This window comes from Macadamia integrifolia, chromosome 4 (assembly GCF_013358625.1).
Source record: "Macadamia integrifolia cultivar HAES 741 chromosome 4, SCU_Mint_v3, whole genome shotgun sequence".
NCBI classification, from domain to species: domain Eukaryota; kingdom Viridiplantae; phylum Streptophyta; class Magnoliopsida; order Proteales; family Proteaceae; genus Macadamia; species Macadamia integrifolia.
The window spans coordinates 28,216,196-28,240,611 of record NC_056560.1 but is presented as its reverse complement, the minus strand read 5'-3'; the positions used below and the strand labels follow the sequence as shown (position 1 = coordinate 28,240,611).

At 38.1% G+C, this 24,416-nt stretch overlaps 1 protein-coding gene across 4 annotated transcripts in view; it reads left to right on the top strand.

Moving 5' to 3' along the window:
• The first annotated feature begins 306 nt into the window (after window positions 1-306).
• LOC122076198 (ATPase family AAA domain-containing protein At1g05910) overlaps window positions 307-24,416 on the top strand; it is a 46,462-nt gene continuing 22,352 nt past the window's right edge. The window contains exons 1-7 of one of the 4 annotated variants that reach the window (XM_042641520.1): window positions 307-714; window positions 1,641-1,918; window positions 6,730-6,834; window positions 6,981-8,795; window positions 8,880-9,068; window positions 9,196-9,331; window positions 21,218-21,374. In XM_042641520.1, the coding sequence (XP_042497454.1) occupies window positions 1,700-1,918; window positions 6,730-6,834; window positions 6,981-8,795; window positions 8,880-9,068; window positions 9,196-9,331; window positions 21,218-21,237 (2,484 nt within the window). In that variant the 5' untranslated portion in view covers window positions 307-714; window positions 1,641-1,699 and the 3' untranslated portion in view covers window positions 21,238-21,374. Of the gene's footprint in view, window positions 715-1,640; window positions 1,919-6,729; window positions 6,876-6,980; window positions 8,796-8,879; window positions 9,069-9,195; window positions 9,339-21,217; window positions 21,464-24,416 lie in introns of those variants that run through there. The other 3 variants (XM_042641518.1, XM_042641517.1, XM_042641519.1) reach the window with 3 other exon arrangements.

Sequence of the window (24,416 nt, the reverse complement as noted above, 5' to 3'; positions counted from 1 at the left end):
AGAAATCAACAGAAATTTTGATTTATATTTATGAAAATAGGAGAAATGGAACGATTTTATCTAAAATGATTTTATCAAATAGTATTTAAGCCATTTTTCTGTTTTTGGGAACAGAAAAACGCAAAAACAGAACTTTATCAAAACGTTTCTACCATTTATGTTTCAAGAAACGACAGAAACTGGAACAAAAACGGAATTTTGGGTGTTTGATAAACCTTATTTCTTATAGAAATTTTTTTGTAGACAATATAATGGAAAAATATCTATTTCCATTCCTCTGTGCTTAACCTTCAGACCGCCATTGAAGCTGCTCGGACTGTAGGAATAGTGGTTGAATCAGGTGCTCTACGAATAGGACTCCATCCAAATTGGTTGATGGTAGCCGAAGATCGGCCACACCTCTTGAGCCCATTGGGCTCCCATAATAGGCAGTAATAGCTGTATTTTGCTCACGAGTTATAGAGGTACACGTGTGCTCTGTAATTCTGTTCTCTTCCTAATCCGACCGGAGGAGGCTTAGGTCCCCCTTCTTATAACCACTCCGTCCCACTGTTCTGAGAGAAGCGAAAAGAACTGGCTCTCTCTCTCGTCTCTGCTCCTTTCGCCTTCTATATCATCTGTCTCTGCGTCCCTCTCTCATTCTCGAACTCCATCTTTCTCTCCGTGATAGGTTACTGGCATACTTCAGTTGTCAGTCTCACATGGTGGTTTCAGGTAAGTTTCCTTTATTCGTGCAATTTATTTTTTGTCCTTTGTACATGCAAATATAGATATAATTTTCAGAAACTCCCCTTTTCTCAAATTTCAATTTGATTAGATTTTCTTTTTTACTTCTTGAGCTCGTACATTTTACGATCGGACAGAGCAGGTCATTGCAATATTTCTCTGAGACTCTGAAACTGTTATTTTTCCGTGCTTTATTATGAATTTGTGAAAAACTTTGTTTTCTTTGTGTTCTTGTCGAAATATGTTCAATTCGTTAGACTTAGGGTTTCACTTTTGAAATTTCAGAGCTTTGATGTTGCTTGTTAGCTTTTGGTTTTGGAGCCGTAATCTGATATATATATATATATATATATTTTAAAAATTATTATTGCTGCTTTTATCTTTTTAAATCTACCCATGCAGATTGTATTGCTGCATGGGTAATTAGAAGGATTTATTTACCAATGTTAGCTGTTCTGTATGGATCATAAAAAAATTAGCAAAGTGGTATGAGGTTAATTTCCTTCTTTCCTTCTTTCCTTCTTTCCTTCTTTGTCCTTTGTCCTTTGTCCTTTGTCCTTTGTCCAGTGTCCACGCCAATAGTGATATCTCTTGCAGAGACACGACTAATTTCAATTTCCAATTTTGTTAGAATCACTATTTATTTATTGAGGTGGTACAATTTTGGATCAACCAGGGAGGTTCCTTGTAATGTTTCTGTGTCAGACTCTGAACTGCCATCGATTATGTGCTGAATTCAAGAATCTTTTTCAGTTTCCTTTGTAATGTTGTAGAAATATTGTTAATTAGGTATACCTATGGTTCATTTTATGAATGCTCAGAGCTTTGATGTTGCTTGTTTGGCTTTGGTTTTGGAGCTGTTATCTAGATCTTTTGATTCTTTCTGTTTCTATCTTTTAAATTTCTCCATTTAGGAGATGTATTGCTCAAGGTGTAATTAGAAGGAAACATTTTTCGATGTTAGTTGTTTCGTATGGATCATAAGAACTCCAGTAAAAGGGATGGGACAGAGGCTATTCCTGTCCGCACAAGTGATCGACTTCGAAGGCGACCAAGTATGTATGGTCGCACATACCTGTATTATGGCCCCACCATTATACGTAAAAAGAATAAAACCAAGAAACGGACAGCTTCTCAAATTGCCAAGATGTTGCGCCCGGGGAATCGGCCAATGCGAGCGTCCAAACCCAGTGTATGTGCTTCTGATTTTAATTCATTGCATGTTCTAATAGTTTTTACTCAGTTGATCAGTTTATTTTGCATGCAGAAGGACAAATTAGTAAACTTACTGTATAATACCATAAACGACTATCGATAATGTTCTCCTTTCCTTTTATTTTTTTATTTTTTTATTTTTTTTATGATTGTCAACTTTTTATTGGTTGTAGTGCTTCCATTTATTATTATTATTATTATTATTATTATTATTATTATTTTTTGTGTGAAAGAGACAAGGGAACTGTGGAAGAGCATAACACGTGTAAACTGATTGTCTTACAGACCATCTTTTCCTATTGCAAAATTGTCATGTTCATTAATTATCATATTAGAAAACATCTAGTTGGATAACCATATAAGTTAATTGGATTATGGAATAAGTAATGTGACCATGGTTTAAAGTATCTCTTATGCGATACGATACCTCTCCGATACGTATCTTAAATTTAGCCGATTGATACGGCGACCGATACCAATACTTTAATCCTTGACCTTTAGCATATCTTAGCATATCTCCGATAGGATACGACACCCTCCGATACATATCTTAAATTTAGCCGACCGATACAACCACCGATACCGATACTTTAATCCTTGAATGTGACTAATGCTCTTTTGATGGGTTCCAACGAACTTATGTCTCTCTTGCATTCAAAGAGGAGATGAGCAAGTTGAAAGAGAATATTGGGGAGTAGAATATGATGTACACGGTGAACTCATGGACTGTGTATAGAGTTATGGTTACTCCCCTTTTTTCTGCTTTTACTTATTTCAATGAGTGTGTATAGACTATATGGTTAATCCCCTTTCTACTTCTTAGTGTTGATTGTTCCAGATCTGAAACTGTTACAGTTGTCACGTCTAGGCTATCTTAGGTGTTGGAGGAGGGAAAAAATCCAAGGCAACACCAACAAGGCACCTAGGTAGCGCCCCTTCGCTAGAAGGGCACCTGGACGCTTAGGGGACGCCTTGAAAATTATGCTAATTAATTTCCTAACAGCTCTAAGACTCCAACTAATATACATACTAACAATAATAACAAAATCAGAACCCTAAACTAACTCCACGACCAGACTTGGACTAACAACTCTAACTAGCTAGGGAGACAGGCATGCAGCGTGCTAACCACTTATCTTCTTTCCAGCAGCTGCTCCATTAACATTGCAAAATAATATTCTCCAAATCATAGGAAACACATGTGTTTCTAAGGCTTCCACAGTGCCACAAATGTTGCTATTGGAGCAATCGACCACGCAATGGCAGCAAAATAATGTTCTTCTAAATTCAATGTCAACATACTCTTTCGGAATTCTATAATGTTCTGAACTTGGATACTCTCTTGAAATTTGCTTAACATTTTTACTTGAGATTTGAGTTTTGGTATTATGCTCATCAGTCATGGCATTACCTTTTCCCAGTTGATACTATAAAAATTGTTCTGAAGCATTTCCTTTTCAACTTTAAATAGGTTGATGTAATTAAACTAGCGCCAACCTTATTACTTTTTTCCCTTTTACTAGTTTGATTCAAGTTATATTGCAGGCTTCTACCTGTCTTCTCCCAATGATGCAATGCCTCCTCCTAAAGCTCATTCCCATGGCTATCCCTGAATCCATAGTTATCAAGGCGAGAAGGTGACCAAGGCAATGGAGCATGGTAAAAAATCAAGTGATACCAACAAGGCAATACCTTGTCGCCTAGGCGACCAAGGCACCAGTCCAGGCTGAACTGCCTTGTCGCCTAGGCAACACCTTGATAACTATGCCTGAATCTAAAGGAGTGTTGGATCAGACGTTCAGAACATTGTGATGAAGTCTCGCTCTTATATTGATTTGATGTAGGACAACTACAATGGTAGAAAATAGGTGTATGGTTGTAACTATATGAAGCGAACACGTTTATAAACTTTTGAAGAAAAAATAGAGAACAATAGAGTAAGAAAATGAATTGTGGGGCTTAAAAATAGTTATATCCAAGGATTAAAGTATGGGTATCGCACATCGTATTTCATGGTTCAAAATTTCGATCTAAATTTGACCATATCGCAAGTTCCCAATACGATTTACCAGGGTACTTTTAATTTGACAGATTTTGACGAATTTCGACCATTTCGACCAACTTGATTGGTTTGACCATTTTGGTTTAACCAGCCCCTTATAAAAGGGCTTGTTTCCCCCCTTATAAAAGGGCTTGTTTCATGCATTTTGCAAAAATTGACTTCTCTCCATATTTTGACTGTAAGAGATGGGAAACTTAGGAAATCAGCCAAGAAATTGAAATTTTTCCATCAATCTTTCATTCTACACTTGAATTTTACACATGCAAAGTACATCTACCTAAAGAAGGGTTCTTGGAGCAAAAAGGTAAAACCCCATTTTCCCTAAATTTCATTTTTTTTGTACAGTGTACCTATAAATATAGTAGAATGATTTCAATTTTTGTTATTTGTTTTCGCATCTTCTGCATTATGTTTTTGTTTGTTTTAATCATTTCTTTTTCATTTTTGGTTAGTAACTTATATATGTAGTAGTAGTACTGTAGTAGTACAGTTTCAGTTAACGTATACTAGCAAACTTTGGTCAACACCACAAATATCACTTTAGGTTTTTTTTTTTTTTTCATGAATCTAATTCTCTGAACGAGTTAGAAATGTACATATAGGGCGTACACAAAAATCAGGAAAAAAAAAAAACACAGTTTGGGGGTTGAAACCAAGGTTTCCACCATTGTAGGCAAAATTCCCAGAATTCTAGACCAGGGTCAAAACCTTGTCAAAACCTAAAATTTTGAACCTTGGTATCAGTAGATGTTTTGATAGGCGTATCGAATCATATTGTGATGGAGATTCACAAGATACGCTAGGGATATGAATAAAAATGGTCAAGATACGAATGAAAATACACTTTGGCATAAAAAAAAATATAAATAAGTAATATATAACATGTATCATGCATAAACACTAAATGAGAGATTAGTCCATTCAATTGAAATTGTCATGAAGGATGAGGTTCCTTACATGTAGTAATAGTTCTACTCCCATGAAGAGTGTCGGGTTGGTTCAAAGTCATAGCTAGGAGGGCCTTTAAGAATAGGAGCGACTAGGATGATGTTGTCCACTTGCTTAACATAGAAACGATATTGACCCCAGTCAAATTATCTATTGTAATGTCTCTCCCATTCATAGTGGAGTCTCGTGTACTAGTATGGAGTGGCCAATGCTGGTAAAGTACCGAGTTGTGATTGTGCCTAATCGTGTCTAAAACTTCAATACTTTCTGATTTGAACTTGTACAATGATTCAAAGCTCAGTTTTTCACAGCAGAGTCGTTTTTTCACTCTGTATTGAAATCCCTAAGTGAATCTAGGGGCAAAAGGGGAAGAAGTGAGGTTTGGAGAGTCTCTATTTTTGGGCAGAAGCTAGTTTTTTTGTGTTTTTCACTTCTAAGTCGACAATTTGAGGCATGTGTGCCTTTTAAGAGATGTATCCCTTGTATCGATATGTATCACAGTGTATCGCACCATATCGGCAGTGCATTGCATTGGGATACACATACGTATCCTCCCGTATTGCATCGTAGGCTGTCGTTACCGATACGTATCGGCTGATACGATACGAGATGGTGTGATACTTCAAACCATGGTTATATCATAGTTGACAATGATAAAAAATAAAAAGCAGGATTAGAAGAATCGATAGTTATTCAACGAATTCTACATAGAAGGGCTTTCAGAGTCTACTACAAGTAATTGGTAGAAGGAATTCTCCTAAAATATATGGAACTCCCACTAGGAAATAATTTTTTTTTCTTAATTTAAACTACCCAGCAGTGGTGGGAGCCTTGTGCACTGGGTGCGCCATATTTTAAAACTAACTGGCTGTAATATTAAAATTGATTACTCAATTGTAAGCCTAAAGAAAATAAGGGAAAAAGAAGCGTGAAAGACAGGGGCCACCTAGACATAGAAGGGGGTGACATGACAGCCCCACCCTCATGAAAGGCAGAAATCTCACCCCTATTGATGCTTCCGCATGCATTGGCTCCCACACTAGAGTAGTGGCCACACTGCCTTTCACGCAACCCTCTCCCATAAAATTATTAAGCTAAAAAAACTCTTGCTACCCAAAAATAAAAGAAATAAAAAATAGACCAGATGAGAAACCACATGCGGTTAGAGTTCCTCAGTTTATTTTCGGCATTGGCCCATCTTTGGGGTGTTTTTAATGGCTTCCAGTTCTCTTTCTCTCTCTTAGAGGGCCTGCAATAGTGGAATGCAGTGTGCTCGTCTTTCAGCCAGCATCTATAGCAGTTTATTTGCGGAGTCCTTCCAAGTTAGTGAAATGATGGTGTTATCAACCATCTTGTTAATGGACCAGCTAGTCTGCAGCATATCAAAATGTATGCTTCTAATAGTGGCTTCACAGGCCACACTTGTGTTTCTCTAGGATTTTTCTCTTTTTTGGTCTTAGAGTCTTTATATTGCACCCAGCATGTACTGGCCTTCTTATGTAAAAAGAAATTATTTTTAGAAAGAAGTGCCTAACTTTTATGTTAAAAGATCTTCCTGACACATTAGAGTAGTATGGCTACATTTAGCTTTGCATTATTTAGTTGCCATGTGGTGTCTTTGCCATTTCATTTTTTTTTTTTTTTTTTTTTAATTATATTTTACAGATATCAGACACATGTGTTTTCTTTTTGGCTGTGGTTGGGATGTGTCATTTATTGCCCTTTGTTGAATGTGGAATCCCCAAGTTTCGTATAGTTACCCATTAACTCCTTTGCAGTCAGTTGTAACAAACCTTCGCCGATCTACTAGAAAGAGGAAGATGTCCGTAAATCTGGAAGGCTACGACACAGACAGTTCTGATACAGAAGACAATGACCTAATGGTGAGATTTTATACTCTCCCAAGCATGGAATATTTATGGAGGTTAGTTATTAGCTTGGTTTCTAAGGAGCTTGAGGCTTGAATGTTGTCGCACTACATTAGAATATGATGAATTGATTGTGACTGAAGTTGTGTGATTTGTTTCAGAGGCCCAAGTACATTGCTACTAGAAACAAGAATGAGAACAGTGCGAGTCGAGAAGAATTGTCAATGCCCTCAAGGCATAAAAAGAACAATAAAAGTAAATCATTTCCTCGTCGCAAAGGATTACGACCTCGCCGTTTGAAGAAAGTCAAAAGAGATCAATCAGATCAAGAATCTGATGATGATCAGGATAGTTCTGAGGATCAGGCTGGCCAAGATGTAACTGAAAATGGGAAGGATGTTGAGGAGGATGAGGGGGATGGAGAGGGTGAGGGTGAAGGTGATGGTGAGGGTGGTGATGAAGGAGAAGAAGATGGTGATGATGAAGAGGGTGAAGAACAGGATGGAAGGAGACGATATGATCTTCGGAATCGTGCAGAGGTTCGCCGGTTATCGCCAGAAAAGGAGGGAAAACAAAGGCAGCAATCCCCTCGCAGAGTACTGCACCAAGGAATGGGAACCAAGGGTAGTGGAGATGTAAGGAAGGGTGGTTCACGAGTTCATAAGCGGCATCGCCTAGCTAGGGCTGAAGACTCAGATGATTCTCTTCTCGTGGATGAGCTAGACCAAGCTCCTGCTATTCCTTGGGCACGAGGTGGAAGTAGAAATGGGCCACCATGGCTCTTCAGTGGACTGGACATGCATGGGGCAACAACAGCATGGGGATTAAATGTTGCTGCATCTGGTTGGGGTCACCAGAGTGATGCTTTTGCAACTCTGACTTCTGGTGTTCAAACTGCGGGGCCAAGTTCTAAGGGAGGAGCAGATATTCAACCTCTACAAATTGATGACAGTGTAAGTTTTGATGACATCGGTGGGCTGTCTGAATACATTGATGCTTTGAAGGAAATGGTATTCTTTCCCTTGCTGTACCCAGATTTCTTTGCAAGTTATCACATCACTCCTCCAAGGGGAGTCTTGTTGTGTGGTCCCCCTGGTACTGGAAAAACTCTGATCGCAAGAGCGTTAGCTTGTGCTGCATCAAAGGCTGGTCAGAAAGTCAGCTTTTACATGCGTAAGGGTGCAGATGTTCTTAGCAAATGGGTTGGTGAGGCTGAAAGGCAACTGAAATTACTTTTTGAAGAAGCTCAAAGGAATCAGCCATCCATCATTTTCTTTGATGAAATTGATGGCCTTGCACCTGTTAGATCAAGCAAGCAAGAGCAGATACACAATTCAATTGTATCAACTCTGCTTGCTTTGATGGATGGTCTTGATTCTCGTGGACAAGTTGTTTTGATTGGAGCAACAAATAGAATTGATGCCATCGATGGAGCCCTACGCCGTCCTGGCCGGTTCGATCGCGAATTCAATTTTCCTTTACCTGGTTGTGAGGCACGTGCTCAAATATTGGACATTCATACACGTAAATGGAAGCAACCACCTTCAAAGGATCTAAAGATGGAGCTTGCAGCTAGTTGTGTAGGATATTGTGGGGCTGACCTAAAGGCCCTGTGCACAGAAGCTGCCATTCGTGCCTTCCGTGAAAAATACCCTCAAGTTTACACTAGTGATGACAAGTTTTTGATTGATGTTGATTCAGTAAGGGTCGAAAAGTACCATTTCTTGGAAGCCATGTCAACAATTACTCCTGCTGCTCATAGAGGCTCAATTGTGCACTCAAGGCCATTGTCTTTAATTGTTGCACCATGTTTACAAAGACATCTCCAGAAAGTCATGGATCACATATCTGAAATTTTTCCTACTCTTACAGCTTTGTCAGATATGAGTAAACTGTCTATGCTTTCCTATGGTTCTGCACGTCCTCTTGTCTACAGGCCTAGACTTCTAATATGTGGTGATGAAAGCATGGGCCTGGTAATTATGTTAGAATCTTCTGGTATTTCAAAATTTTTGCTCACAACAGAAATCATGACTTTATTTTCTCAATACTTTTAACAGGACCATGTTGGGCCTGCGGTTTTACATGAACTGGAGAAATTCCCTGTTCATTCTCTTGGACTCCCCTCTCTTCTTTCTGATCCTAGTGCAAAGACGCCGGAGGAGGCCTTGGTACATATATTTGGTGAAGCAAGGAGAAACACACCCTCTATTCTTTATTTACCTCAGTTCCACCTTTGGTGGGAGAATGTGAGTAGATCTTTGACCTATAGTTTCATTCATTATTGATTCTAACCATAAATTGTGTCAAAGAGAGTTTAGAAATTCTTTAGTTGTATTTATCCTCACAATTTTATATTATTGGCTGAAATTTCAGGCACATGAGCAGCTTAGGGCAGTCCTTGTGGCGCTTTTGGAGGAATTGCCATCAGACTTTCCCATATTATTGCTTGGAACATGCTCACGTCCACTTGCAGATATAGATGGGAATCCTCATGCAGTATTTGCTCATCGTAATGTGTATGCTCTATCAAATTTAATGGCATTCATCAATGTGAAAGGACTCCTTTCTCTCTCATTTTGATTGGAAACAAATGGAACAATGTAGTGGAAATTGGGAAGATTGAAAGAGGTTAAAGAGAAGGAGCCAAATTATGCATCCTGAAACCCCACTGATACAGTTGACAACCCCAACTCCAGATGTAGATACGATAACCTACCCCACTGTATCCCAAGCAAGGAAACCCAGCCACTCCAGACCATCAAGGATTCAAAAAAAAAAAAAAAAATATCATGGGATTGTTTTGGATCAATTCTCTGATCATCCATTGGATTGCTCTGGATTCTTCTGGACTTAAACCGATAGAACATTTTCGGCCATCTTGCTCTGGATTGTTCAGTCCATTACTGATGTTTAAAACCATTTCATACCATTTATCGACTATCCTACATCACACCCAACCAACAATCGAAAGGATGACTATGTGATGTAGGGGGTTCCTAGGTGATTAGGTTTCCTACAAGATTAACTAACTAGGTAGGGTAAACTTAAGGGACTTGGGTTGTGCAGGATAAGGGAAACTCAATAAACAAGATTGACATGCAAAATAAAGTGGGCTGAATGAGCAATGTAACAATGAGAAATAATAGTCTAAGAAGAAAAACACAAACTCACTCAAGCATTAAGGGGGAACATGGGATAGGGAACATAGCAGCAAGCAAAATTAGGTTGTATAACCTATTAAGCACCAAAGATAGATAAAAATCCCATGTTATATACTCCAAAATCAGTCATACTTATAATAAGAAAATCAACGATATCTAAGGTAAAACAATGGTACAAATAAAGGTCAAACAATGGGCTAAAAAGGGGAGGGTTTTAATGGAAGATGATGGAGTAAATAATAAGGGAACAATGGGGGCATGGGGAGGTTCAATCCTCTACTTACCTACTGCCCAGATCTGAGAATAAAAGAAAGCAACCCAGATTTTCGAACAAGTGTTCAGCAGCATTCCGATGTGGCCTTATGCAACTGAGATGATCTTCAACCAGTAGTAATCAGCAACTGCAGTAGTCATGACAATCACTAGGAATAGATACAATGAAAGATAAAAGAATGGGAGAGGGAGGGAGGCGAAAGAAGAGAGGGCCGAGGGAGAGAAAGAGATCGAGAAGGGGAGGGGAATTAGTTAGAAGCGGGAGAGAGGAATCATGAGAGAGGGGTGACAGCTCCTTTGTGCTTTTCATTCAAATTCATTAACTAAAACAATGGCCAATGGCCTTACACTTAAATAGAATAAAACTTCTAAAATAAAAAAAGATATTTAAAAACTCAATTATTTGAAATAATAAACTACCTAATAGACCAATAGAAAGAAGTCCTAGTTTCCTAATTATTTAAAACAATCAAATAATATTAGAATTAAAGGAAAGTAAAGTAAGATTTGGTGGGGTCCACAAGATCTGCTGAATGGAAGAAACAACGGGGGTCGAACCCGGCGTTGGGAAGGCTGGTTCGACGGTTCGACTCCTCTCTTTCCTTCTTTCTTCTTCTTTCTTCCTTCTTTCTGGTTTCCTTCTAATCCTTCAACCACAAAGATGAATCTGGTTGGGTCTTCTTCTTCTTTCGACTGTACACCTTGATGTGCCCATCACTATGTACATGACATAACTGCTCCTTGCCCTCCAGAACATAACCCCTGCCACTAACCAAAGAGAAAATAAATAAACCCAAATTATTTAAAGAAAAAAAAAAATAAAGAGAGAGAAAGAACACGACTAACATGTAACTGGAGAACTTCAAACTTTCTTGGAGAATGAAGATCAACCAATTATTTAGTTGTTTACCCAGCTAGAGGGGATTGAACAGAAGTGTGTCGTATGTAGGCCCTTTTCCAATCACATAGGCTTATAGGTAGATGCAGGCCTTCATTCGGATTTTTGTGTATTATTGTTGTTGTACACCATTGATTGTGATTTTTTTTGGGTGCAAAACTCTTAAAAAAAGAAAGAGAATGGTGGAGTAATGTTACTGGGAATTAATCTCAAGGCATCTTGTCAAGGGAAACTATGCCCTATTTCTGATTTAACCTTTCCTTGATGGAAGGTATTTTTGTCCTTCTCCCTTTCATCCACCTTGTTCCTTATTTCCTTTATCACTAACTTTCTTCTATCCGTATGTGCGTGTGTTAGCTTCCAGACTATTTGTTCATTTGATGTTTTAGCTAGCCAGATGGGAGTGCTCTTTGGTATCCTTATTATGCTTCTATACCTTTTTTGATGGGAAACTAGGAGCATGTTAAAAACTAAAGGGGATTATACATTTACAATGAAGTTCTCCTTAAACTATGGCTTGAGACAACCATGGAGAGAAAATATACAAAAAGAAAAAGATGGCTGGCAAGGAACCTAATATGCCAGCCCCTATATTCACAAGACCAGCAACCTGCTAGATATGATCAGGTTAATAACACTCGAACCCACATAGTTAGCAAACAGCAAGATCCCCCAGAAAACAAAGCTCTATGTACAAAGCAAGTCTAAGCTATGATGTAGGATGGAACTCCTCTGCCATCTCAATTATGCTTCTGTTGCACTATCGGGCCATCAGTGTTTCAACCCTTTGTCAGTAGGTGCTCACAAATTATGTGAAAGGGCAAAGAATTAAGATTGAACTAGGTATGGAACTATGGACCACTTAACATAGAGCTAGCTAGATGTAGGAGATGGGTCAGATGAGTTCATTGAGCATGATTGGTTTCTGGCCCTCATATGCCCTTTGACAATATTTTTGGTAGTGCTATTGTCTCTAAATTGGGCCGTCTTTTGGGTGATTTAAAAGATGAGTTTGGCTATGATGCAGCAGGCTTGGGGAAAGAATAAGGCCGCCAAAACCTTTCCTGCCTAATTTCTGTTTACCATATAAATAGGCTGTCTTAAGTCTATTTAAGTCTAAAGAGCCCTGTTTCAATTTTCTATTATATTTGAGGTAGGCTGAATAAAGTCTATTGGATTTTCTATTTTCCATTTTAGAGTTCTATTTATATTAGGAGTTCAGTTCAGTTTCTATTTTCCAAGTAGTAATGAAGCTTGAAAGTTCCTTTTTTTGGCATTAGATAGAAGTTTGAGCATTATAAATAGCCAGGAATCCCTGTTCCTACAAGAATGATATGCATTAAGTGATGTAGATAGGGCTGTCAAGAGGAAGGCTCAAGCTGACCAGATCATGGTTCAGTTCTTGTCCTGGTGTAGCCCCCACCTTGGTCTCATCAGGCCAGCCCCAAAAACCAGAAAACACTGTTCATGATTTACTGTTCACGTGAACACCTCAAGTGGAGAATTCTAGAATGCCCTTCAAGGAGAATAGCATCAGCGATCGAATTCTGCAATTAGCTTAGGTTTAGTTTCTTTTTTTAGTTGTCTTGGTTATTAAGTCAAGTTTATATGTTAGGAGATCTTAGATTAGTTAGGAGTTTCTATTTTTATCTTTCCTTGTTTGACAAGAAGTTTGTTTTAGGTTAGTTTCATTTCTTAAGTTAGTTTCCTTTTTTATTTACCTTCTAATTTGTAAGCTGAAACTACTCCTATATAAGGAGGACTGCTGTAATTGATTAGAGGATATTGAATGAAGTTTATTTGAGATGGCTATATGCTGTTTTGGTGTGGGATACAGTTGGGTGAGAGGCCCTAGGTGAGATGCCCAAAACCTGTCCTTTTTCCCCCTTCTCAACCCCTCCATCAAATTCGTTTTCTTCTTTGTTTTTCCTTTATTTTTGGACTGCTGTAAGATCATTATCAGACTTACAAACATATCAACAAGATTGAAGATCAAAAGCCAGCCTTGCATCAAGAATCAAGCCAAACTTGTTAGGGTTTTGATTTACCATTCGAGTCCTCCTCTCTTCCAGCCAGGAGATCAGCTTCAGGTCCTTTTTTGAGGTTGTTCAGGTGCATCAAGTGGGGAACTCGACCAGAGTTTGGAGGCCATTCAAGGCTTTTAGCAGTTGCTAGTGAGAATCATAAAGTTTTGTTTTTCATTCCTCGAGCATAACGTCCCAACCAGCCATCAGTTTTGGCTCATCTTTTGAAGTATTTTTGTACATCATACAAAGGTTCTTCACTCCAATTTTGAGCATCATCAGAAGCTTCCTTCTCTGGTTCGTGAAGGTTGTCCAAAAGTTTCATTTTTTCTTGCAACCAGCATATCTCCCAGATTGGTCATCAGAAACTGACCAAACTTTGAGGGTTTTTTGGAGCATACAAGAGCTCCATTCGACCCAAAGAGTAGGCTCATCAAAGCCCCTGTTTGCGAGTTCTCAAATTTCTCCCTATTTAGCCAGAATTTCAAATCCTGCCTGAGATTAGGATCATTTGTGATTCTAGTCTTACATCAATAAGTTTTGAAGTTTTCTTCCTTGTTTGATCTGTATATCTTTGTGTTGCATTAAGATGGATTCGTCAGCCCTGGTGGATCCCTTAGGTTGTTGCAAGGTGGATACCTCTGTTATGCTATTTTTTCAACTTCTTTCAAGTTACACAGGGGGTTTTTAGTTCTATCTTGATCAATGTGACCAGGTCAGTGCTATTACTTTCCATCCAAGGTTCAACATATCGGGTTTCGACCTGGTCGAGACTTGAAAATTTCAAAGAAACCAGGGAAATTTGCCTGCAATAGTGGGAACCTTGGTATCCACTCCCAAACTGGATTTTTGGGTCTTATTTTTTGTTTGCATCCTATTTTTGACATTTTTAACATATTCAAAGAATAAGTTTCATGAAAAAACACCTAAAATGATACTTGTGGTGTTGACCCAAGTTTGCTAGTGTACGTTAAGTCATTGACTGAAGCTATACTCCTATTACATATATAAGTTACTAGCTAAAAATGGAAAATACATAATTAAAACAAGCAAAACATAATGTAGAGGATGTAAAACAAATGATAAGAATTGAAATCATTCTACTATATTTACAAGTACATTGTACAAACAAATAATAATTGGGGAAAATTGGGTTTACCTTTTTGCTTCAAGAATCTTTCCTTAGGCAGATGTACTTTGGTTGTGTAAGATCCAATTGTAGAATAAAAGATTGATGGAGAAATTTCAATTTCCTGGTTGATTTCCTATATTTCTCACCTCTTACAGTCAAAATAGGGGGAGGGGGGGGGGAGAGAAGTTGATTTTTGCGAAATGGGAAACAAGCCCTTTTTATAAGGGGCTGGTTAGACCACAATGGTTAAATCCATTGAAACGGTTGAAATTTCGGTCGAAATGTAGAAATTGGGGACTTTATAAGTACCAGTGCATGTCGTCTTGGTCTCCCTCGATATGGTCGATTTCAACCATTTCGGTTGAAATGTTGAATCGTGTTTACATCTTATTTTGGTTATGCTATTTTGTTTTTGTTTTTTTTTTTTTGATATTCTTCTATCCTAAGACTGGGGGCAACCCTAATATTAAGATTCTTGACTTTTATTTGCATAACCTATCAGGTTTGATTTTCTTCTTCAATTCAATACTCCTTTTTGCAGTTATGGTATGGCATACTTTTCTGTTATTGCAATCGGAGAGAGAAATGTTTCATTTCAATACTTCAGGGTAGTGTGGAGTTTCTAGCAAGGTTCAAGATCTCGGTTTCGCCACACATCTCACCAGCCAAAAAAAGAGATCCTGTGAGATCTCTCGTATTTTTTTGGTGGTCGTCTCGCTAGCTGATCTCGGTGGGCATATGGCCTTTGTAGCCCCTGAAACTATGTATTTATCATATTTTAGTCATTCTAAACACAATGGAAACGTCAGTTTTTAAAAATTCAATCTCAGATTGGTACTTTGACATTGTGCCCTATGTAAGTAGTTGGCAAGTCTTCGAACCCTTTATCTAGTATGATATATTCATCAATCCACCTTCCACAATCAACATTATGACACAGCATAATCGTTAGACTATAAAAGCCATAATTTCTAATTACTATTGCTGATTGATGAGTCACAAACGTTGAAAATTTATAATGCCATTAGATAAGCGACAATTAACATAACAAGTAACAGCATAGCTGCATAAGCCATAAAGTACATAACATAGATATACTGATATAGTAAACAACTATACATTTAGACTACATCCTAGAGACCAAGACTCTTAGTACTAAAATGAGTGCTAGGGCCATATCATCATAGCCTCCATATTGTTGATGCTGATGTCGAAGTATGTTTTGCTCTGATTGAAGCACAAAGGCTGGCCATGTCATAGTATGACAGAAGTAATACTCAAAGTCTGCCACAGCAGCCCCCATAAACATCATCACCAACAAACTGGAGATACCCAATCCTTGGGTAAATATCTCTGAAACTAAACAAGCTAGAACGAGATCCATAGTTGCTGGTTGGTGCTTGGTGCTTGACGGATAGGAACTTGCACCGGCATGTATGGCTGGGGGTTTGGAGGCCCGAAGATGCTATCCACAAAACCTGACCCATTCTGGGAGTGTGATTAACCCTCATTCTCAGTGGCAGAGGGGAAAGAGCTAGCTTGTCGGTGTCCTAACTAGCCAAATTGACTATAATGACTATAGTTTGGACCAGTTGTCCCTGTGCCATATATAGCTGACGGTGCATGCAACGGCTCCCCAAGAATACCACTCTCCATGTTTAAGCCTCCTAGAGTGTTAGTCAAGCGCCTAACAGAGATGTCCATGGAGTCCACGTTATCCTGCTCCTCTCCACCAGCTAAGAATCGATGACGTGAGCCTCTTTTGTCGGGTGTGGGGGAACGTGCACCATGGTCCATGTCCTGTGTGGCATGAGTGAACTGAGTCTCTCTTGTGAACCGCACTAGCTCTTGCTCCGATTCAGTGTAATGGTACCTCTCGCGCATCCCCCCATCCCCATCCCCATCCCCATCACCATTGCCACCCCCACCACCATCGCCACCCCCACCACCATCATCACCACCATCATCATTGGATCGTGACCAAACAGTTTCAAGCTCCACATCAACCCAAGTAGCTTGGGACTCGAAAGGCCTGGGTATCTGTGAAAGCACACGGCCCTCTTGAGACATGCTCATCCACGTAAGTACCCATCTAACTAGTTACCACAGGGTTGGGCCTACTCCCAAGCTGATCCATAAGTTGCTCACCTCGATCCTTCACCCATTGGTATAGGGGATCCTCCTCATCATCTGAGTCTTCTTAGAAAACATGAGCAAGTTCAATTGGTTCATTGCTACCCTCCATGCCTTGACGTATGTGCTGCATCTTCAATCTCATAGTGTAATGCACAAACACCAACTGTTGTAGCTTTTCGTGACTTAGTTGGTCCACCTTCTGGTGTGGATCGTGAGAATGTACTCCAATTGCGCTACATCCAGATGCAGAACAAGTTTGGGAGAGCACCTTGATTGCTATTTTCCTCAAGTTAGGTGCATCTTTTCCATATAGGACCCACCATTCACCAAGGGCAGTACTTTGTCTTCCAGCCACTGACGCTGCACTACCAAAACTCCCAGTAGCATCCTTGAATTCCTTTATCTATACATATTTCAAACATTGAATACAAGTTAGTACACAATAGGGAATTCATCAACACTTAGGAAACTATACATATCTTAAAAATTAACCCACTTTAGTGTTGTATGCTGCCTGTAGATCAGCTTTAGGGACCAACTTTGCCACCACAAGTTCTGTTGCTTCTATCAATACATCATCCATTCCTAGATTGTACTTGTAGTGGAACTTAGGATTGAGATAATACGTTGCAAATTCCATAAATAAGTTGTTATTGAATGTAAAGTAAAAAGTAAGTCAACACTTGGACTATATTAAAGTTTATAAACTCACTAGCTTTATGCAGTGGATGCATCAAATGTTTCTCCCATCTCTCCTCAATAATTTTGATGTAGGATTTTACACCCCTAGGAATGGGTGCTCTCACCTTCTCCTTCATTTTCTCCATTGCAATATACACATATGGTAAGGTAGATGCTTCTCAGAGTCTACCAACCTCAAGACAGTTACAATTGGGCCAAATATAAGGACCTTCTTCACATCTTGCCAAAATTGTTCACTAGAGATGGTTGCCTGTGCTACCTTACCACTCGCTAACCCGATTCCCTCCATCCAAACCACTCCTCACTGGCAAACATAGATCTCAAACCAACCATTTTATCCTGGAAGCTATTCAATGCAATGTAGTTTGTTGCAAATCGGGTAATGTATGGCCTTACCAAATCTCCATCGCATTTTTCCCTCAACAAATAGAGTGAATATCCATGGTTGTAGACAAATGTGGTCACTTGTCTTACCCGTTCAACCACACCTGCTACCAAAGACTTCTTCCCCATGTCTTTAAGCATTAAGTCAATGCAGTGGGCAGCACATGGTATCCAAAATAGGTGGATGTTTTTTATTTTCCTATTCATTAGTCTCTCCCCCGCTTTCTTGAAGTTGCTCCCATTGTCTATCACAATTGAACAACATTCTCAAGCCCCACTTCTGTGACATCCTTCAATAACTTGTATAAGTACATTGCATCCTTCTTCTCTTTGGATGCATCAACAGACTTTAAGAAGACAGTCTTCCCATCACAATACACCATGAAGTTGATGATGGACTGTCTAGTTGGTCCAGTCCAACCATTACACATCGCAATGACTCCATATCGTTCCCACTGAGTCTTCAAGCCATTAATGTACCCATCCAACTCCTCCTTTTGCTAAGGCAAATAAACATTCATCAGCTCATAAGGAGTGGGACCCTTTATGCCTGGACCAGCCCTTCCTGCAATATCAATCATGGACTGGTAATATGTCCCTTGTGCAGCATTAGCTGGGATGCTATTGTAGAAAAACCATGTTGACACTGCATCCCCAAGTTGTTGTTTCCATGTACCCCATACTTGCTTTATGGTTCTTTGTCCTGTATCTTGCTGTCTAAATAACAAGGGATCTTGCCTCAGGACCTCATTAGGATCATCATGTTGTCTTCGAGGTGGTGATGATGGTGTGGCACCCCTCACACTTTGAGTCCTCCTGAAAGGCACATCCACATTCCTCTGCTTCTTATTCCTTCTTGCCTCGGTGTGAGGCACATTTGATGCAGTTGCTTTAGAACCAGAGCCACCAGCTCCTCTCTTCATCTCTAAATTCCTGACCTTTTCCATTTGATGAGAGATCCTGCTTGCTACCTTAACTAGTTAATTCTCTCCACTCTGCCTTTGTCATCCCTATTTCTGGCCTATAATCACCATCAGAACCAGAGTCTTCAGATTCAATCAACTGTAGTTGGGTGCCTTTCTAAAACTGCCTCATTGAATTCTTGGTCCAACCTTTGTCTCTTTGCCTTCTTTAACCTTGCACTTTGTAGGCTCCGCTGTATATCTTTTTACACTTCATATGAAACTTGGGGGCATTTGTCAACATCCTTGTATCCCCCAGCCAAATGCTGCTTCAACCTAGTGGCACCTTCAGAATTTATCATTTTCTTACAATATCTACAGTTTGATTTTTTTTTTTTTTTGGTCATTTGACATTGGATCTTCATGCAACCATGCAACATCTTCACCTCCACTAGTAGACATTGTGCTCCAACTTCAATATTATTAAATACATTTTTTTTGTACATGAATTAGTAACTATTCAACATCAACATTATATTAATGAATGCATGCATTAACAGCTATTCAATATCATATAGCTATTGCATATTAATTCCATACTTTTTATAAATTTTTCTTAATTTTAAATCATATTTTTTATTAATAATAATATCATAGTTAATAATAAAGTATAGTATAGTGCAACTAAGAACACCGTTTTCATTTCAAAACATACTAACAATAACTACACTACATTAAAGTAATTTTTCATACAAAACAGAGATTTTTTTCATATTTTTTGATTTTTCTGTAATTATTTAATATATATTATATATTTCAGAAAATTAATTATTAATTAATTTATTGACTGAAAAAAATGGACACCATGAGGCTGTACATCAGCCTTTGATGACCAACATGTAAAAAATTGAGTACTAAACATCATATATAAATCATATTTTTTCAAATTTTTTTGCAAGAAAAAACTTTATTTAAACAGAAAAATAAAAAAATTAATTTAAAAACAGAAAAATATTTTTTCTTCCATGAATCTATAGATCACACTTAGTAGCATCACATATAAAAAAATCAGTGATGAAAAACAAGATTTGATGATGTTTTTATGAAAAATATGGGTTTGGGAAGAAATTTTTACCTAAAAGTGTTCTTGAGGAGAAAAGCCACCACCAAGGTTGAAGATCTTTGCTTCAATGCTACTAGCAGTGAAGATCTCTAAGAAAGAACAGCTGCTTCACAGATTTTTGGTGTTTTTTCTAAAAAAAAAACAGGTCCAAGAGGCAAAACCAGCGAGATGAGAAATGCATGGCCCCAAAAAAAAAAAAAGAACCGAAATGAACCGAAGCTGGTTCGAGATGAGATATGGACCGAGACCTCGAGCGAGATTTTATCCTATTTTTACCTCGTCTCTTCCGCCAACTTGCCATTTCGAAAAAACGAGATCTCAGTGAGATCTCGCCAAGATCTTGAACCATGGTTTCTAGTCCACAAGAATGTAATGGTTTTCAAACTACTTGACTTCTTCCATGTAGCTAAAGTCTGTTTCTCAGCAATTTTTTTGAGTATCTGCTAAACTTCCTTATCTGTTTTGGGTTCTCTTTGGTCCATACCTATTGTAAACAAATTCTGTTATCCTACCTCAATTATATGTGTTTTGAGCTCTTCTACTTCAAATGGGAACTTGTTTTCTATTTTATAAAGGTAGGAATCGAGGTTTTTGAATTCAGCTATGGCGTGACAGATATTCCAAATGATGAGCCTTTATAGATGTTAGATGATTTGGAGGCTTAACTCATACATTTCAGACCATGATCTTGATGTCTAAAATAGGAATTGCTTTATGTATGGCTTACTCATGTTAAATGATTTCTCTTTTCAGGTAAGAATTATACTGTAAGGTAGTTTTTGCATTGCACCGAGGCCTGCCCTCTTTGTCATGTAGTTAATTGAAAATAATAATTGTACAACTTCTGGTTCCACTTCAGGAAAGGATGGGATATGAAACTTCCTATTTTGTATCATTGGGATGTCAACAGGTCTAGTTTCAGATTGTTAATCGTAATAATAATAGAAAACTTGTTGAATCAGATGTGGTGTGGGGGAGGGATGAGTTCTGATGTGATTTTGAATTACATTCTGAGATCCTGCTCTCAAGGATCTATGTAAATATTATCTGCTTTAGTTGGAGTGGCTCATGATCTGATACATGGACGTGTAGTATTGTTTTTCTACCAGTAGAAATATGAAAAGGTTGGGGTGTTCATTGATTTTGTGCTATTCTAGAGCTAAGTAAAGCTAGGCTTTGGCTACGTAGTACTAAAAGATTAGCATTGGTCTGTGCTTTATATGGTGAAGAAAGAGGCATTCTGCAAGGATCAGCAGAAGCATGTGCTATAAGTTAAATATGTGAAGCACTTAAGCTTCATGATCTATTGAATATTCAGTGTGAAACCAAATAAGATACATATCAGCTTTATTATCATTCATTACAAAAATAATGTATATAGAAACAGGACCTTCTTTATGACTGTTGGAAGGGAAATTGGTTGGATGCTTCCCTTGCACGAGCATGTGAAAATGGCTGTTTCCAGAGAAAGCAACCCATTTCTTCATGTGGAAGTGGCTGAAGTTCTTTCTATTGTTCATTTGCTGATACCTTTCAATTGCTCCATGCTTCTCTTTTGCAGCTTATGTTCCATTCATTCATGCCAAATTTTTATCTTGGATAATTTCTAATGGAATAGTCAGGCTCGGACTTAATGTTTCAATGTACTTCTCATTGGCAGGTATCAATTGGACAAACTAAGAGTACAAGATAGGGTGATGTTTTTTGACCGTTTGATCCAAGCAGTTCTCTCCATCCCATCTGAAGGGTCAACAAGCAGATCAAAGGAGCCAGCATCCCTTCCTGAACTCCCCAAGGCACCAAAGGCCATGAGTGGTCCAAAGCCATCAGAAATAAAAGCCAAGGCAGAAGCTGAGGAACATGCCCTCCGTCGATTACGAATGTGTCTTCGAGATGTCTGCAATCGGTCAGATTATTTCCTGTGCTTCAATCTCTTCTAGTCCATTAATCCTCACTGAAATAGTACATTGACTGTAATAGTTTCTATATTTTCATTTTTGACTATATTGTTTACACAACATGAGTAATCAGTGCCAACCTTTTTCATTGGGATATGTAATAACAAACTTTGATGGAAGTTCTTTGGGGTTCATCAGGCATTGGGGTGGTCAGGAATCTTATTGGACTGATTTGTAGACTTCACTAAAGTGGAGATTATATTGTTGAGTGTTGAGTGGGATTGGACACAGGAATCAGAATATGTTGATGGAAGGAAGCAGCCAACATTATTAGATGGTATTGCATGGAGGGGAGTGGATTGGCCTTGGAGAGTTGCTTATTTGTTGAAGCACGCCTTTCACATGGCCTTGAGTGAATATAATGGGATTTAGACTTCTAGCAATAATTCAAACAAGAATAGAAAATTAGGATTGCAGTTATAAGAACAAGAACCAGAAAACAGAATTGTTCAATAAATTGGGCAAGACATTAGATATGTAGTAATCGATGGACCTGTTCTGCAGGTAGAATGAGTGCTGAATCTGGTACCGAAGAATCCTACTCACTAGAATTTGTGATAGCAGTGCAGGAACTGAGTTAGTAGATTAGAGAATTCAGGATACCCGATCAAAATCTCAACCAATCAACAGAAACTAATGAGAGCAATCTGAGAGTAAGTGCTAAGGTTGCTCCATTGCGACCTAGTGGTTGCGAATTTGAGTTGGGAAACAGCCTCTGTGAAGAGGGGGTATAGCTATGTACATTATGGCCCTCCCCAGACCCCACAGCGGCAGGTGGGAGCCTCATGCACTGTGTATGCCCTTTTTAATCTGAGAGTAAACTGCACAGAATCTAGCAGGATCAAGCAATCAACAAACATATCAGAGAAATAATTCGAAACAATATAAAAGCAGGGTATAGAAGTGTCCAGATCTGACCTTGATTGCTAGCCAAAGTGATATAGAGGAAGATAGAATAATAGACAGGTTGGGAATCCACTAGGTATGCTATTGAAGCAGAAAAGCTCAGAAACACTTATACTTGCCATAGTTGTCAAGGCGGTGGAGTGGTGCTTAAGTGCGCAAGTGACCAAGTAACCCAAGTGTTATTTTTTATTTTCCTTATTTTATAACATTATTTAGTATGCTACATATACATTTTATCATAAAAAAATAAACATTAAGCCACATCAAATCATCAAAAATCAACATTAAGCCACATCAAGTCATCAAAAAACAACATTAAGTCGTCAAAAATCAAAATTTAGAGAAATGTTTTTGTTCTCTAATAAGTTTGACTGGTCAAATGATTTTATTTTTACATGAGACTTTTTGTGTTAGGTAGAGCACAAAACCATCTTTCCAGCAGGTCTAAGATTACTTAAATTGGAGTTGTAATGACAAAGTTGTTTTCTAGTCAAACTTATTTTAAAATGTCCGAATGCTGTTAAAATCTCTTGATTGAAAATAATTTTACGGACGTCAAAACAAAAGATTATTTTAACGGACTTTTGGTTTTTAGCAATGTTTTGCCATGATAATTTATGAAATTTTCAGAATTGAGAAAAACCCCAACATTTGAAAGTTGAAAATCATCCCTACAACCAAAAATCCAGTTTTTTATTCTTGGATTTGGGGTCTTATCCTTTTGGAATTTGATTTTTAAACTATTTTTATTGGATTCAAATAGGGCGTATTTGCTTATTTATGAATAATAATAGCATTTATGTAAATGATATTCACATAAATAAGTGCTACGCCTTGTAATAAGGTGCCAGTGCAATAAGGCGATAGCCGCTAGACCCCAACTAGGGTGCCTAGACGCCTAGGCGACGCCGTGACAACAATGGTATTTGCTTCAAATTGATGGGGTGGCTTGAAGGCCTTACATTAACTTATAGCTTAGTCCCTTTCCTCTAATCCAACTAGAAGTGTTACCAAAAAAATAAAAAAAATAGAAATGATTAAATAATGTTAGCAATCAATTCTGAGCAGATAAGGAGAGAAGGAACCAAAATGTAACAAAACTCACTCTTCCAAAAGACTATCAAGGAAGAGAAAGAAACTGACTAGGACAACTAGAAATAATAAAAAAATCCCAAACAATTAGAAAAAGAAAAGAGGATAATCAGACTCCCTAATTAATCCCATGTTTTGAACTGCTGTTAGAATAAGTTTCCTGATGCAGAATCATGGTTGAACCGGGTTGACCCTTCTGGCAATCTCAACCGAGACAAACTAGGTCTAAATTGGTATTTTGGGTTTAGTAGGATGTTTTAATTATTTAGGAGTTATTTTATGTAGCAAATATTGAGTTATTTTATTTGGGAATATATGTAATCTTTTATTTTTGGATAGTTATTAGACAAGTATGAAATTGCCGTTTCGAGTTCTCTTATATTTCTATTTGTGTTAGTCTTGGTCTTTGGAAGTATTTTGGAGATTTTTATTTTTATTTCAGTCTTAGATTTTGATTAGGAAGTTTTTATTTTATTATTATTATTTTTTTTTACTTTGGTTTATTATAAATAGGCATGTAAACCAAGTTATTGTGTAAGATTTGAAGAATGAATTTATTTGAGCTGTTTATCGTGCTGGGTGGTACAATAGCAATGGCATGTGACCATCTTCCCCTTCCTTCGTAAATCTCTCTCTTCTTTTACTTCTTATTTTCTGGTTTTCTTTTCCACCCTTGTTTCTGGACGGTATGTCATGACCCAAACCCAGATACAAGTAAGGGTACAGCCCTCGCGGGCATTGATCAAATGATCCAAATATTCACCAAAATCAAGTATATGAGAACTTGTAAAAATTCAAGTGTCAACAAAATAAAACAACTAATTATAAGTATGGTTCGAAATCTCGGCGAAATTTCGGTGTTTTTTATTTTGGCCGAAACAAAATAAGGCCCGAAATAACATT